Source organism: Eucyclogobius newberryi, unplaced genomic scaffold (assembly GCF_026437365.1).
Source record: "Eucyclogobius newberryi isolate DKJ021-1_F unplaced genomic scaffold, fEucNew1.0.hap1 SCAF_10, whole genome shotgun sequence".
NCBI lineage: Eukaryota > Metazoa > Chordata > Actinopteri > Gobiiformes > Gobiidae > Eucyclogobius > Eucyclogobius newberryi.
In genome coordinates, this window is record NW_027315724.1 from 11,392,172 (window position 1) to 11,406,645 (window position 14,474).

The window sequence follows — 14,474 nt, forward strand, 5'->3', positions numbered from 1 at the left end:
GCTGGCCAATTGTGTAAAGACACAATATCTGTAATGCACTTTTTTCATGGCGTGAAAAAAGTGTTTCATACGACGTAGTTTCAAACAAATCAGACAATGTTGAGTTTTTCACACAATGGGTAGGGGGCGCTATAGCAAATGAAACAAGCAGGAGTCAGGCTTGTGGCGATGAAAGCCCGCTCACTCTAAGAACACACGTTTTTCATTGCCATAATGTTTTTAATTGCCATAATTTAAAGCACCAGTTTTTCACACTGGGGTTTTAACTAAACTTTATTTATATTCAGTCGAATAGAAGACACTTTTAGCAATAATTTTACTCCTACTTAAATAATTATTTGTGTCAGTGCTTTCTACTTCTACTTGAGTCGTAATCCTTTTAAAGTAAATAATTCATCACTCCCTCTGTCCTGTTGGATATAAAAAATAGACTATTATTGTTGAATGTTTAAAATTAGGAGTCCACAAAAATAGCCCATATGCTACTATCACAAATACGTGTTATAGGCTACAGTATATTACCTATTTAAAGCAGTAAAGTCGTTTAAACGTTAGATTTCACAGACAGCAAGTTCACTGCAGGTGTTGAGCAGAGTTTTGCTGCTCTCTACTGGTGGATACCAGACAGCTGTACATGCACAGAGCCACCGACAGAGGGCGCTCCATCTCCAATGGCTGGGCGTGGTCACGGCTCAGGCGCGCAGGCGTCACAGAGCAGAGGGGCGGGCTCAGCGCTCACAAACCCTGACAGCAGCTCACCACGTAAACAGTGTAAACACTATAGCAAACTTCAGGACGACTCCGCAGAAGTCAAAGATCCAAGATGTGGTCGAGGGATATCAGAAGGCATCGTAATAAACAGCTAACGTTACCACTGAAACTTGCTAGCTTCTGCAACTCTGTAACTTTGGTTTGGTGACTCCACAAACCCATCAAGTGCGCCAGACAGTGCGGAATGCTTTCGGTAGGTGACTGATGCCGACTTTCCTTCTCCCCCTCTCCCCCTCTCCCCCTCCCTCTCTCCCTCTCCCCTTCTCCCCCTCCCTCTCCCTCTCCCCCTCTCCCCTTCTCCCCTCCCTCTCTCCCCTCTCTCCCTCTCCCTCTCCCCTCTCCCCTCTCTCCACTCTCCCTCTCCCCCTCTCCCCTTCTCCCCTCCCTCTCTCCACTCTCCCCTCTCTCCCTCTCCCCTCTCCCCTCTCTCCCCTCTCCCCTCTCTCCACTCTCCCTCTCCCCCTCTCCCCTTCTCCCCTCCCTCTCTCCCCTCTCTCCCTCTCCCTCTCCCCTCTCCCCTCTCTCCACTCTCCCTCTCCCCCTCTCCCCTTCTCCCCTCCCTCTCTCCACTCTCCCCTCTCTCCCTCTCCCCTCTCCCCTCTCTCCCCTCTCCCCTCTCTCCACTCTCCCCTCTCTCCCTCTCCCCTCTCCCCTCTCTCCACTCTCCCTCTCCCCCTCTCCCCTTCTCCCCTCCCTCTCTCCCCTCTCTCCCTCTCCCCTCTCCCCTCTCTCCACTCTCCCCCTCTCCCCTCTCTCCCTCTCCCCTTCTCCCCCTCCCTCTCTCCACTCTCTTCCTCTCCCCTCTGTCCCTCCCTCTCCCCTTCTGCCCCTCTCCCCCTCTCCCCTCTCCCTCTCCCCCCTCTCCCTCTCCCCTTCTCCCCTCCCTCTCTCCCTCTCCACTCTCCCCTCTCCCTCTCCCCCCTCTCCCTCTCCCCTTCTCCCCTCCCTCTCTCCACTCCCCTCTCTCCCTCTCCCCTCTCCCCTCTCTCCACTCTCCCCCTCTCCCCTCTCTCCCTCTCCCCTTCTCCCCCTCCCTCTCTCCACTCTCTTCCTCTCCCCTCTGTCCCTCCCTCTCCCCTTCTGCCCCTCTCCCCCTCTCCCCTCTCCCTCTCCCCCCTCTCCCTCTCCCCTTCTCCCCTCCCTCTCTCCCTCTCCACTCTCCCTCTCCCCCCTCTCCCTCTCCCCTTCTCCCCCTCCCTCTCTCCACTCTCTTCCTCTCCCCTCTGTCCCTCCCTCTCCCCTTCTGCCCCTCTCCCCCTCTCCCCTCTCCCTCTCCCCCCTCTCCCTCTCCCCTTCTCCCCTCCCTCTCTCCCTCTCCACTCTCCCCTCTCCCTCTCCCCCCTCTCCCTCTCCCCTTCTCCCCTCCCTCTCTCCACTCCCCTCTCTCCCTCTCCACTCTCCCCTCGCTCCCTCTTCCCTCTCCCCTCTCTCCCTCTCCCCTTCTCCCCACCCTCTCTCCCTCTCCCCTCTCTCCACTCTCCCCCTCTTCCCTCTCCCCTTCTCCCCCTCCCTCTCTCCACTCTCTTCCTCTCCCCTCTGTCCCTCCCTCCCTCTCCCCTTCTGCCCCTCTCCCCACTCTCCCCCTCTCCCTCTCCCCCCCTCTCCCTCTCCCCTTCTCCCCTCCCTCTCTCCACTCCCCTCTCTCCTCTCCCCTCTCTCCCTCTCTCCTTCCCTCTCTCCCTCTCCCCCTCTCCCCCTCTCCCCCTCTTTCCCTCTCCCCCTCTATCCAGGCAGGTTCCCTAACACGCAAATAGCCCAGTGAGAGTTGTATTCAGTGCTTGTTAATTGCCATTTCCATTTTCACTGCTCTCCAGATTCCCTACGACACACGCCCACTGCTCTTTACTTACTTCTGCAGTTTTGTTTCGGCAGCGTTGCGTGGTCATTTTGGAAACAAATATTTTTTGTCAATTCTTTGCTCGTTTACGTAAGTGAACTGCAGTTCTCCGAAGGGCGACATCTGAAAGGGGCAGAAAACGGTTCACGGTTTTCAACACAAACAAAATCATTTTAGATTATTATTAAGATATTAATATTGCACGGGTGTGGTCATAACTGGGAACTAGGGTTGCAGAGGCACAATAGCACCCACTGCTGGACAGTCAGGATCAGAGAACAGTAAGCAGGCCTACTGGTTTCTGTTTTTGGAGCAAAACTAGCTTAGTTTTCTTTTTTTTTAAGATTTTTGTTTTGCCCGTAGGCTTTATTATACAGGAAAGGACAGTGTGAACTGGGGATGAGAGAGAAGGGAGGACATGCAGTAAACTGTTGGAGTCGGGATTCAAACTCACAGCCTAGCATACTCTTTTTTTCTGTGGCTAAAGCCCCTGATGTTCCCACATAGAGAATCATGGTGTGGTATCTGCATATTCTCTGAGCTGTGGCCAATCAGAGCAGTCGATGGAGGGACGTTGAGACAGCTGTGGATTAGGAACTTGTACAGGACTCAATCATTCCTTTTATTTGAACTTTTTTGTGCAGCACTTTGGCATTTTAAAGTTGTAAGTGTGCTTTATAAACTAACTTTGACATTTACCTTATTTTTAAATGTATCTAATTACAATTACTTGCTAAAATTATACTCTATAGTAGTTAACTACCCATACAGGTTTAAAAGTCTAACAGAAAAGCTCAATTACCCAAAACAACCCACCTCTCCTGGTTATTTAGGGCTAATAATGATTTTCTTCTGCAGTTGGTGTTGGCGAGACCTTTCTGTGACTCAAATGTGTGTGGCGGATCCTGACGTATCATGTGACTGTGACGTATCATGTGACTGTGACGTATCATGTGACTGTGCTCTGATACAGGTACAGTATGTGTCGTGTTCCCAGTATGAGACTTTGACTGGGACATGAGACACCTTCAGGACCTTTCCCCCAGGGCCTGTCACTGGGCTGTTAATAAGAGGGAAAACTGATGGAAATTAGCCTTATATTACTTGTCCATTAACATACATGCACAAGCAAATAATTAAAGTGTCATATTAACAGCTTAAAAATAATTATAATACAAAAAAGTAACAGTAAGATCTCCTCAGCTTTAACTTCTCCTTGTAGAAAATATTTGTTTTGTTTGCATCGCCTGCGTGGTCATTTGGACAGCAGCCTCCCCCTGGTCCTGGGTGACTATTGGAGCACACAGTAAATCATTAATCTCATCATTCTGAGGACTCCCTTTAGAGATAAACACCGGAGCAGTTCAACAGGCGCCTGTGGATCCTGAAGCAAAGTTCAGTGTAACAGGCAGCAGCAGCAGCAGCAGCAGCAGCAGCCTGTCAGCGAGTGTCCAACTATCTCTGTTTTTCTTCTTTTTAGAGTAAAACACAAAGTGTGCACTCATGGCAGACTACGGATACTACCGCGGCACAATATTCTTGGCCATGTTTGTCGGCTACACTCTGTACTACTTCAACAGGAAGACGTTCTCCTTCGTTATGCCTACTGTCATGGAGGAGATTAAGATGGACAAAGATGACTTGGGTACGTTGTGTAAAGCTACATAAAACGTTGTCGTTCATAATACAAATACTTATGTAACCTGACCTGAAACTTTCATTTAAAAAGTAATTTTTGTAGGCGAAGATGTTATTTTATTTTATGTATTCATAATTTTACTACTACAAATTGTGCTTGACATGATACAGCTTTACTACACTCTATAAAAATTCTCAAAGAGTAAATGGATTCTTCTCTGATATTCTGCCAAAGGACAAATAAGTAACCTCTTGTAGGAGAGCTACAACCACAAATGTCTCTAAATACAAATACAAATGCTCTATTGATCAAAAAGTAGGACACCAATAACAACAGTTATTTCAAAATGTTATTCTTCATTTTGATTTTAACAAATATATAAATGTAATTACAATTCTGTCAAATAAGTAGTTAAGCTCTAAAATACTAACAACATAAGTTAGTATTTTAAATTGTATTTTATTTTTACTGTGATACTTACATTTATTTTTAGTTTCTTTACTTTATTTCTGATAACCGTATTTTTTCTGCTGGTTAGCTGCATGTCTGTAACAAAAATGATTTCCTCTTGGGGATGAATGAAAGTAATAAAGATGTTTTGTGTTCTATAAAACATTTACAGTAATAAAAACACAGCTTAAGAATGATTTGTATTCCCCTCGTCACATTTCCTCAGGTCTGATCACCAGCAGCCAGTCCTTGGCTTATGCCATAAGTAAGTTCATCAGTGGTGTGCTGTCAGATCAGCTCAGTGCGCGCTGGCTCTTCTCCATTGGCCTCTTCTTCGTGGGGGGCATCAACGTGGTCTTCTCCTGGTCCTCCACTGTGGCTGCGTTCTCCACGCTGTGGTTCCTCAACGGCCTGGGACAGGGCCTGGGCTGGCCTCCCTGTGGGCGGGTGCTGCGGAAGGTACTCACTTGGTTTGCTGAATCTATACCATGGGATTTATCTGAAGCCCACCCACTGCTTTTGACAGGCTGAAGGGCACATTTACCCTCAAAATATTCAAAAGTCTGTTTGGACGTTCTTTATGCTTATGCTATAGGGCAACCGCTGCCATTTTATAATCTCTACAAATCATTAATGTAAAAGTGATATTACAATATATAGGAATACATTAGATTTCCATGCCAAATTGGAAGTGAATCTAAATTCTACTGCACTATCCAAAACAGTGTAAAAATAGTATAGAAATATGTATACAGCACATTTTATAAATGTTTCCAAAGTGCTGCACAGACATAAAGTGCCATGTCAAGGCGGGCCACTTCCCTTTGTTGGGCAATATAAAGTTTGCTGTTCCTTTTTCATATTCTCTAGGCCTCTGTGACGTGCTGTAAACCATGTGGAAACACTATTCCTAAAAACAGAGCCCATTTCAGCGGTTTATATATCTTTTTTTCTTTTTGACAAGTAAACAAACCCTTTGGAAATCACATGTAGGTCACATTCAGTACAAAACAAAAGGTCATACCTGCAACATTTATATCCCAATAATAAAGCCTTTTAGCTATCATGTAGTATCTTATAATAGGTTTAAATTGGGTGTAAGAGCAGGTATTATTAGACTATTGAATGTGTTCTTTGCACTTACAGGATGGTTAATAAATCAGAGTTCTCACTGATGGCCTTGTGTCCCTGCAGTGGTTTGAGCCGTCACAGTTCGGGACGTGGTGGGCCATCCTGTCCTGCAGCATGAACCTGGCCGGCAGTGTGGGTCCCATCATCGCCTCGGTGCTGGCTCAGAGCTGTAGCTGGAGGACCATTCTGTCGGTGTCTGGGATGACTTGCATGTTCGTGTCCGTCCTGTGCCTGCTGGTCATCAAGAACGAGCCCAAAGACGTGGGGCTGCCCAACATAGAGGCAGCGGCCAAGAAGAGCAAAGGAGGTGAGGCCTATGTACAGTTTGACGGGGCAGTTTTCATTTTCATTCAGTCAAAATCAGATAAATGGGCTCACTTAACATTATTTAGGTCAGTGTTTCCAAACCTGTGGTACGGGTGCAAGCACTTACAGGGGGCCACTACATAGTATTTGAATATAAAATGTTCTTTCAAGTCCATTTTATATCTTTAAGAATGTTTTAGTGTTTTGTACATCAATATCATTAAAACAAGAAAATATAATTGTAATTATTGACAATATACTAGTAAACTGATGTATTTGTTTGCTTAGGGAGTACTCAAGACAAAATATACACTGCATAACCTTGCAGTAAGACAGAACAATAAAGATAAGCTAATCTAACTGCAAACAAAATTAGATGCCTTGAACTCAGCTGCATTAAAAGTAATATTAAAAAGCAGCTGCACATTTTTAATGTTCAATTTGCCTTTATTCAGAAATGATAAAGATATGAAACTTGTATTATTTTGACAATCAATGGAGATGGCCATTTTAAAATTGCCAGGATCATTACATTTAATTTGTTTCCCATGCTCGGTGCAAGCTCATTTAAACATCTGCAGTGCATGTGCTGCGTTTATGCAGCGCGTGTATGTTCTAAAGGTCAGGTGTTCTTTGGACTCTGATCTGAGACAGCCCCTCGTGTTCCAATAACATGCACCCTTTATAAAGATAAATAAGAAATCTGTTTACTTGTTCAGTATTTTACGATACATGTACATAATCCACCTCTGTATCAGATGTATGTACTTGAACATCGGCTTGCACTGTATGACCTCCTCCGCAGGCCCCTCCAGTGAAAGCACGTTGTCTGAGTTCCTGCTCTCTCCGTACCTGTGGCTGCTGTCGGTGTCCTACCTGGTGGTGTTTGGAGTTAAAACTGCATGTAGTGACTGGGGCCAGCTGTTTCTGATCCAAGACAAGGGCCAGTCCACACTCATGGGTAAGGTACACTGCAGCGTGGCTAAAATGCAGTTGGTGAATGTTGTTTCTAACGAGTTTTCCTCCATAGGTAGCTCTTACATCAGTGCTCTGGAGGTGGGAGGCCTTTTGGGCAGTATCGCCGCAGGATACTTCTCTGACAAAGCTGTGGCTAAAGTAAGTGGAAAGTAACAAACTACAAAAGTAAAGTCAACTCTTTAGCCCTGTGTGCTTTATTTTTACAGTGGATCCGTTTTACTTTTACTCCACTACATTTGAGAACAGGCATCTATACTTTCTTTTAACCTGACTGAAGAGTAGAAAGTACCTTTCTTATGGTTTTGAGGTGTGTTTTTTGAGTTCATTGAGCAAACAAAAAAGAAAATTGAAGAAATGGATTTAAATGTCTTCCTGTCGACTGAAGTTCAGCACAGTTCTTTTTCAAAATCACTATATTCAACACAATTCCCAAAATCTGCCTTAAGTAGCTAAATGTAGTACTTCCTCCACCACTGAGATGGAGAAACAAAGTGTACTTTATTTATTTGCACTCACCCTGCCCAATAGTTTTTTAACATGAATAACAAAACATGACAATTACATTTAAAGGATTATGATTTTTAAACTGTGATGCTCATTGATGATTCTCTTTGTACAGCAAGGCATGAAGATTTATGGCAATCCCCGTCACTTGATTCTCCTGGTGATGATGGCGGGAATGTATGTGTCCATGTTCCTTTTCAGAGTCACAGTCACCCCTGACACTTCCAAGGTACTTGACTTCTCTCTTATATTTATTGTACTGCCAATAGTAGCGTTATACAGACACGTTTCCTCTTTTTCAGATTTGGATTCTTACTCTAGGCGCAGTTTTTGGGTTTTCCTCCTATGGACCAATTTCTTTATTTGGAGTTATCGCCAATGAAAGCGCCCCATCCAATTACTGCGGTACATCGCACGCTATTGTTTCCCTCATGGCCAACAGTAAGTGACATAATTTGAGTTGATTGCATTCACTAGACATGTTTTACACTCATGTTTTTGTTGCAGTTGGGGGCTTCCTTTCCGGTTTACCCTTCAGCACCATCGCCAAACACCACAGCTGGGAAACGGCATTCTGGGTGGCAGAGGTCACCATCGGACTCTGTACTGTCGGATACTTCCTACTGCGTAATATTCAAACCAAGATGGGTGCTTTGCCAAAGAAAGCAGACTGAAGCATCACTCTAATACCTACAATGGACCAAAGGAACATTTTCCTAGTGTTTTTATATTTTTGTACTCGTGTTATTTTCTCAGGACAATAGTAGAACTTAAAGGCGCAATGGACGATTTTTCGGCGATTTGAGAACGCAGGCGGAAGTGCACATGCGCACTCCCCCGTGTGGACTGATACAACACACATGTACGTTTGTTTATTAGCGCGACAGATCGCATCGTATCTCTCGTCTCCTGTAGATTTCCGTCTCTTCTGAGTCAGCTCCAACAGTCTTTCTCCATCTTCATTTTGTCCTGTACACTGAGGGGAACTATATTATGATAGATCAATGCGCTTAGACACGCTAAAAGTGGGGACGAGCCGCACGCAGCTGCAGGTGAGCGGTAGGTGCGTTTTATGATTGATGCGTGGACTGCCAATTAATCCTGCCACGTCACGAGGAAATAAGACTCAGATTTGGGTCAAAAAAATCGTCCATTCAACCTTTAATCTCTCATTCAGGAATACATTTTTACTGCAACTACAGTGCTTCACAACTTTCCCTCCAAAAGTACTATAAAAGGGTAGAACTTTTGACTATAAAATGTTACTTTCAATAGTTATGATGATGTTAAGTGATGATGTGAAATGTTTCCTATTTGAGTAAATGGATTGAGTGTTGAATTGAAAATGTAGGATTTTGGTAAAATGTATGTATAATGGATTTGAGAAACTTTGATACTTCATGTGATGCAAAAATATTATTGTTAACAGTGAAGAATAAATTATTAATAATATAAATGTATATGCCATGATGTTTGTAAAAAAAACTAATCTTTCTATGTTCTGGGAACAATTAAACAAGTAAATTATGAAGAATAAAATTAGGTCCCACAGAAAATATGTGACTTAATCATTTCCATACATTTCTAAATATATTTATGACTAAATAAATTCATGTATTTGGTATGTTTATTAAACATATATAAAAATTTTGTATTTACAGTGTTTTTCACAGGATAAACAAAAGAAATTCATGAGAACGAGAAGATTGAAAACTGTACAACAAGAGGCATTCGATTGTATATATTTATGATCCTGTTCCAAAATTCCCAGCCTTCTCTGCAACTTCAAGGGCACTCTTTAAGTTCTGGTCAAACAATTCACACCTGAAAATTAAAAATTGAAAAGTGAATATCTCTTAAAATATTTAACAGCTTCAGTGAACTTTTTTTTTGTAACGTTGCAGTTACCTTATCGGCATTTCCAGGGAATAAAAGGGGTTCTTGAGAGCGAAATCTGAATAAACTTCATAAATCTTCCTCAACAGTGCATCAATTCCAGACTGCCGAGGGTCCGCCAACACAATGAACTTAATACCTGGGTGAGACGTTCAAGACAGTCAGTGAAATGATACATTTGACCAAGATGGATCGTTTGTCTTGTCTTTTTGTCTGTAATTTGAGTGTTGTGAAATGTTGTGTTTTTTTAATCGTTTACTTGTATACTTGTATTCTTATTGATATAATCAGTATTCTTATTGATATAATCAGTGTTCATACTGACGATTTTGCTCAAACGTAAAATAATATGCTCAAATACACAATATGCATGATGACCACTCTACCATCTCGGTTTACTGGATCACAAATACTACCTGTAAGCATTTTATTTTCATTTTTTCTTACCTGTTAGCGTTTGAAAGCAGTGCAATTTAAAGACGTCTGTTTCTAGCATCTCAATCCCAGAGCTGCCAACTTCTGGAGACAACTGTGACCCAATGGCAAATAACCTAAAAACACACATAATATCAAACTAGTTCAATGAAGGAACTCATTCTACTTTATCCCAGTTAGTGATGTGATGTGATGATGACTTTAACTTACGAATGAAACATGGAGGCCAGCATCAGTTTTTCATTGGAACTCAACCTGGATCGTCCAAACCGAATGGATACAGGGTAATTTGAGGAGTCTTTGAGGAATTCAAGGATGTCCTTTCCATCTGCAGTGCTCTTGCCCACAACATCCACTCCATTTATTGACAGCACTGCATGACCAACTAGAAACATAACATTTGCACCATAAATAGCAAGAACGAACGAGGTCACAACTGGTAAAATGTATACAGAGAGTTGAGTAGTAGTCTGTATTACTTTACATTAGGCTAGGCTAACCAGTGCTAACCAGCGTTACCTTTAATTCCATCGCGTTGCCCAAAAGAAACAAGCACTTTCTCATCGTGATGTTTCAGCACTAAATCTAAAGGGTAGCTGAATGTCTTCTCCGCCTCAGCTCTTGGGACGTAGTTGTCATACTGGTAAATTAAACCGCCGGCCTTGTTCACAACGTAAACACTGAAGATCACCATCTTTGCGGAGAACAGCAACCGAGCTGTCATAGAGTGTCACGTGACACACAAAACTGTGCAGTACGAAACCAGCATAAATGTGTGCCTCGCAGAATAATTTCATTTTAAAGGGCATTATGAATATTCAACTATAGCTTAATGACTTTTACAAGGCGTTTTTGGTGGTCTAATATAAATATTTATTTCTATGTTAACCAAAAAAACTACATTTCCCATTCGCTTTGAGCTCACTTCCGTATACACGGGGTTTCTAAGAGGTTGTTGCACGGACCTACTTCCTTTCGCTCCGACATCTTGACGAGGAAACATGGTGAGCACAGTTAGCAGAGAGGATTTGGGGATATGTTGCGTTAAGTCCCCCTTTGTCTAAAGATGAACTCGTTCGGAATAATAAATACTATTAAAGTGTATGTTACGTGTCTGTAAAAACATTAGAAAAGCAGCGTGACTATAGATTCTACCCGGCTAGCTGATTAGCTCCCTGGCCCTCTCTCAGCCACGCTTTCATGTGCCGGAGTGGAGCTGCTGTGAAAGAATGAACAGTAAATAAACTCTAGCTTTGACATGAGCATGTTTTTGTTTCAGGATCACTTTTCTTGTCTGTCTTGGCATAATATGTGACTTGAGTTCAGATTGTTTTCCGATTAGATTCTGCTCATGCCGTTTAGTATCACTGTTTCTAAATGTTTGCACGGGGACATTTTGCTGACATGCCATGTAAAACAATAGAGCAATTCTGATTCATGTTTGTTTGTTTGTATTTGCAGCCTCCCAAGCAAGACAAGAAAAAGGACGCTGGGAAGTCCAAGAAGGACAAGGACCCAGTCAACAAATCAGGAGGCAAGGCCAAGAAGAAGGTGCCGTTTGTTTTTGTTTTAATTCTTAATGCATTTGCATGCATTTACTAACTTCAATTTTGTTTGGTTCTGAGCAGAAGTGGTCCAAGGGAAAAGTGAGGGATAAGCTCAATAACCTGGTCCTCTTCGACAAGGCAACCTACGAGAAGTTGTACAAAGAAGTCCCCAACTACAAGCTCATCACCCCTGCTGTAGTGTCTGAGAGGCTGAAGATCCGTGGTTCTCTGGCAAGGAATGCCCTCCAAGAGCTGCTGGCTAAAGGTGAGTTTGGGGAATGTTTGAACTACCGAGTATCAGTTGGACAATGCTGTTGGAGTTAAGATATTTTGTATAATATTCCCTTTGAATAGTGGATGCTGTGTTAACGTGAAAAGGTCTCCCTAGTCATACTTTAGAGAGTGAATAAATAGTTCTGCTTTTGGGATTATGACTGTCTGGTGCGCTTGTCTATTAAGCCTGATCTTTTATTTATTAATATGAAAATTCTTTAATGACCTAGAGCTTTCAATAAAAGCTGAATAATGTAAATTACTTTGCCCCCTTGTCATCCAGGCATGATCAAGCTGGTCTCAAAACACAGAGCACAGCTCATCTACACAAGAAACACCAAGGGAGGAGATGAAGAGGCGGCGGCTGCTGCTGAGAAGGCATAAGCAGGTAAATATTCAAATTTTTGAATGGACATTTGAATTTAAAGTATACTTAACTTTTTTCTTTTTCTTTTAGGCTTTCTTAAGCTGGGCCATTTGTATAATGTGGTTAATAAAAGTGTAAAAAAAAGTGCTGTTCACTCATTTTTTTTGTTTATATTAATGCAGAAATGTAACCTTATGCAGGTTTCTGACATAAAACCTACCAAGTTACATAGACATAAAAGTGTACAAATTAAAAAGATGGAATGATGTTGGGCAGCAGTTAGACCTTAGTGCTCTTGCCCTCACACTGAGACTTTCTGTCCAAGAAATGTACATTAGGCTTCCATCTGGTCAGGACTGTCCTGAAAGTCTTAATCTCATTGGACTTTCCTGGTTTATATAAAGCCCAGTGAGGTTTAAGAGTTAAAATCCACTTCCTGATTTGTACAGCATCAATGAAGCAGTTCACTTTTTTTCCAATTGTTGCTGAATAAATAGCATTTTTCACCAATTTGAGAACTCAAGCGACCCACGACAGATCGCATCTCTTCTCCGCAGAATTCCGTCTCTTCTGAGCAGCTCAAACAGTGTCATTTTTGTACTGTACATTGAAGGATAAACACCGGCATATGAACCACGGATGTGCAGCCAGGGAAACGTGCTGCTATGCTGGGGACGAGCCTGCAGGTGTGCAATAGGTGCATCCTATGGTTGACATGTGAATAAACTACTTAGCTGTCCACGCCATGAGTAAATGAGTTAAGATTTGGTGGCAAAAAAATCTCCATAATTCCTTTTAAAGTGGAAACATTTTAAGGATTGTTTAACTATCATTGTGAATGAAAGCTGGCACTCTCGAGGCATGAAAACAGAAGCTGTGATTAATGTCATACCTTACTGCACAGCACCTTGAGGAGCACGTCATAAAACAAACTGCAATGTTCTAAGTTGACAGATGCACCCTCCTGCTGCTCCTCAGGCGTCACATGGAGAGAAATCTACCAATGTCCCACACAGCCACTGGCCTTGTCCACTCACGTTCATTTGTTCACTAGAGCAATATAATCTTATTTGCAGTAAGTAATTCCAATGGAGTCTGTAAAGTGAAAAAAACAGGACTAGTTACATAGTAGACAATGCATGTTTATAAACAAGTAAAAAGGTACATTTAATACCACCATACAACAAAGTGTAATTCAATATAATTGTGTGAAATTATCTGATGCTATTACTTTGTTATTATCTGGCATTTTACACCCTGCCATGGACTACAGTTGGCAACTATTGCTGAACTACAGCTATTACTGGCACACTTACATAAATGTTGCTCAAAGCTCCAGGGGCCAGATCAGGCCCTCGGCCTGTTTAAAAATATTTTAAACAAAAATATTTGCGACTCTTTCCATTTGTTTTATTGTTTTAGTGTCTTCACATGTTTATAAAGATTATAAAATTAATTAAATAATAGATCATATGTTACAGAAAAGTGATAAGATACAGATAATTTTAAGAATTTGTTTGACCAATGATCGAGCCTGGCCCTTTGCCACATGCCTGGAATTGGATATGGTCCTTGGGCAAAAATATCAACAACAATGTCACTGGTATGTTTTTTGTTTAGTGGGATTTGTGTTTTTTGATGATGGGGCAGAGGTGGGTTCAGAGGAGTCGTCGGCTGATCTTTTTGTAGCATGGATGTTGGACTCATTCATTGAGGGGGGACACGACCCCTCCATTTTTCACAGCATCTCCCAGTCAGAAAGGTGACCTTCACTATGCTGCAGTTTCTCTGTCCTTCTGATCTGTTTGCTTATCGTGCAAACTGCCTTGCTCTTTTGAGTGACCTCTCTGAGCTCCTGCTCCGTGAGTCTCCCTCTTTCCTCAGTGCTCCCTGCTCAGTGCACCCCAGAGGAAGAAGCAGACACACCTGTCCATCAAACAGAGGAGATTTTTAGCTCGGCCCAATCCGTTCAGAGATCATTTAAATACAAAGCGCCAGAGCACAGCAGATTGTTTCATTCACATTTTAGTGTCTGTAAGACATGGTTTACTTGGTCATTAGAATGAGAATGGAAAAGAGGACAGGACATCAGAGCACAAGGAGAAGACTTTAGATTGTGATCAATGAAATTCATTTATATTGTTCTCCAAACTTAAATAAACATTCATTATGATTTTAAAGGTGCACTGTGTAACTTTTCTGCATCTCCATGGAAACAAGCAGTGCCTAAACCTTCATAGGAGTCTGCACAGCTGTGCAATATCTTAAAAGAAATAGAGGATTATATTACAAAATAGACTCAACACTAGGTGCACATGTTGAATAGAGTAGCAATTTACT

At 42.5% G+C, this 14,474-nt stretch overlaps 3 protein-coding genes across 3 annotated transcripts; 2 read left to right on the forward strand and 1 right to left on the reverse strand.

Moving 5' to 3' along the window:
• Positions 1-4,014: 4,014 nt before the first annotated feature.
• Positions 4,015-9,072, forward strand: slc37a4a (solute carrier family 37 member 4a). Its single transcript, XM_072460750.1, has 8 exons — positions 4,015-4,253; positions 4,924-5,156; positions 5,892-6,135; positions 6,940-7,095; positions 7,165-7,250; positions 7,732-7,845; positions 7,919-8,057; positions 8,124-9,072. Exons 1-8 carry the CDS (start codon positions 4,112-4,114, stop codon positions 8,288-8,290), a joined length of 1,281 nt encoding a protein of 426 aa, XP_072316851.1. The 5' UTR covers positions 4,015-4,111; the 3' UTR covers positions 8,291-9,072.
• A 247-nt stretch (positions 9,073-9,319) lies between these two features.
• trappc4 (trafficking protein particle complex subunit 4) lies at positions 9,320-10,673 on the reverse strand. Its single transcript, XM_072460759.1, has 5 exons — positions 10,467-10,673; positions 10,158-10,332; positions 9,960-10,063; positions 9,525-9,651; positions 9,320-9,440 (listed from the first exon to the last, which is right to left on the reverse strand). Exons 1-5 carry the CDS (start codon positions 10,669-10,671, stop codon positions 9,362-9,364), a joined length of 690 nt encoding a protein of 229 aa, XP_072316860.1. The 5' UTR covers positions 10,672-10,673; the 3' UTR covers positions 9,320-9,361.
• Positions 10,674-10,842: 169 nt separating this feature from the next.
• On the forward strand, positions 10,843-12,282 carry rps25 (ribosomal protein S25). The gene is made up of 5 exons (XM_072457667.1): positions 10,843-10,951; positions 11,409-11,498; positions 11,576-11,759; positions 12,051-12,155; positions 12,225-12,282. The coding sequence occupies exons 1-4, from the start codon at positions 10,949-10,951 to the stop codon at positions 12,149-12,151; spliced, it is 378 nt and encodes a 125-aa protein (XP_072313768.1). The 5' UTR covers positions 10,843-10,948; the 3' UTR covers positions 12,152-12,155; positions 12,225-12,282.
• Positions 12,283-14,474: the final 2,192 nt, after the last annotated feature.

What these genes read in the sequence shown, in the direction of transcription:
- slc37a4a (XM_072460750.1), top strand. Translation starts at nt 4,112, where the DNA reads ATGGCAGACTACGGATACTACCGCGGCACAATATTCTTGGCCATGTTT. An exon ending in GGGCCAGTCCACACTCATGG is followed by an intron (nt 7,096 to 7,164) that starts GTAAGGTACACT and finishes TTTCCTCCATAG; the next exon opens with GTAGCTCTTACATCAGTGCT. An exon ending in TGTTTCCCTCATGGCCAACA is followed by an intron (nt 8,058 to 8,123) that starts GTAAGTGACATA and finishes TTTTTGTTGCAG; the next exon opens with TTGGGGGCTTCCTTTCCGGT.
- trappc4 (XM_072460759.1), bottom strand. Translation starts at nt 10,671, where the DNA reads ATGACAGCTCGGTTGCTGTTCTCCGCAAAGATGGTGATCTTCAGTGTT. An exon ending in CTGCTTTCAAACGCTAACAG is followed by an intron (nt 9,652 to 9,959) that starts GTAAGAAAAAAT and finishes CGTCTCACCCAG; the next exon opens with GTATTAAGTTCATTGTGTTG. An exon ending in TCCCTGGAAATGCCGATAAG is followed by an intron (nt 9,441 to 9,524) that starts GTAACTGCAACG and finishes TTTAATTTTCAG; the next exon opens with GTGTGAATTGTTTGACCAGA.
- rps25 (XM_072457667.1), top strand. An exon ending in GAGGCAAGGCCAAGAAGAAG is followed by an intron (nt 11,499 to 11,575) that starts GTGCCGTTTGTT and finishes GGTTCTGAGCAG; the next exon opens with AAGTGGTCCAAGGGAAAAGT. An exon ending in CCAAGAGCTGCTGGCTAAAG is followed by an intron (nt 11,760 to 12,050) that starts GTGAGTTTGGGG and finishes CTTGTCATCCAG; the next exon opens with GCATGATCAAGCTGGTCTCA.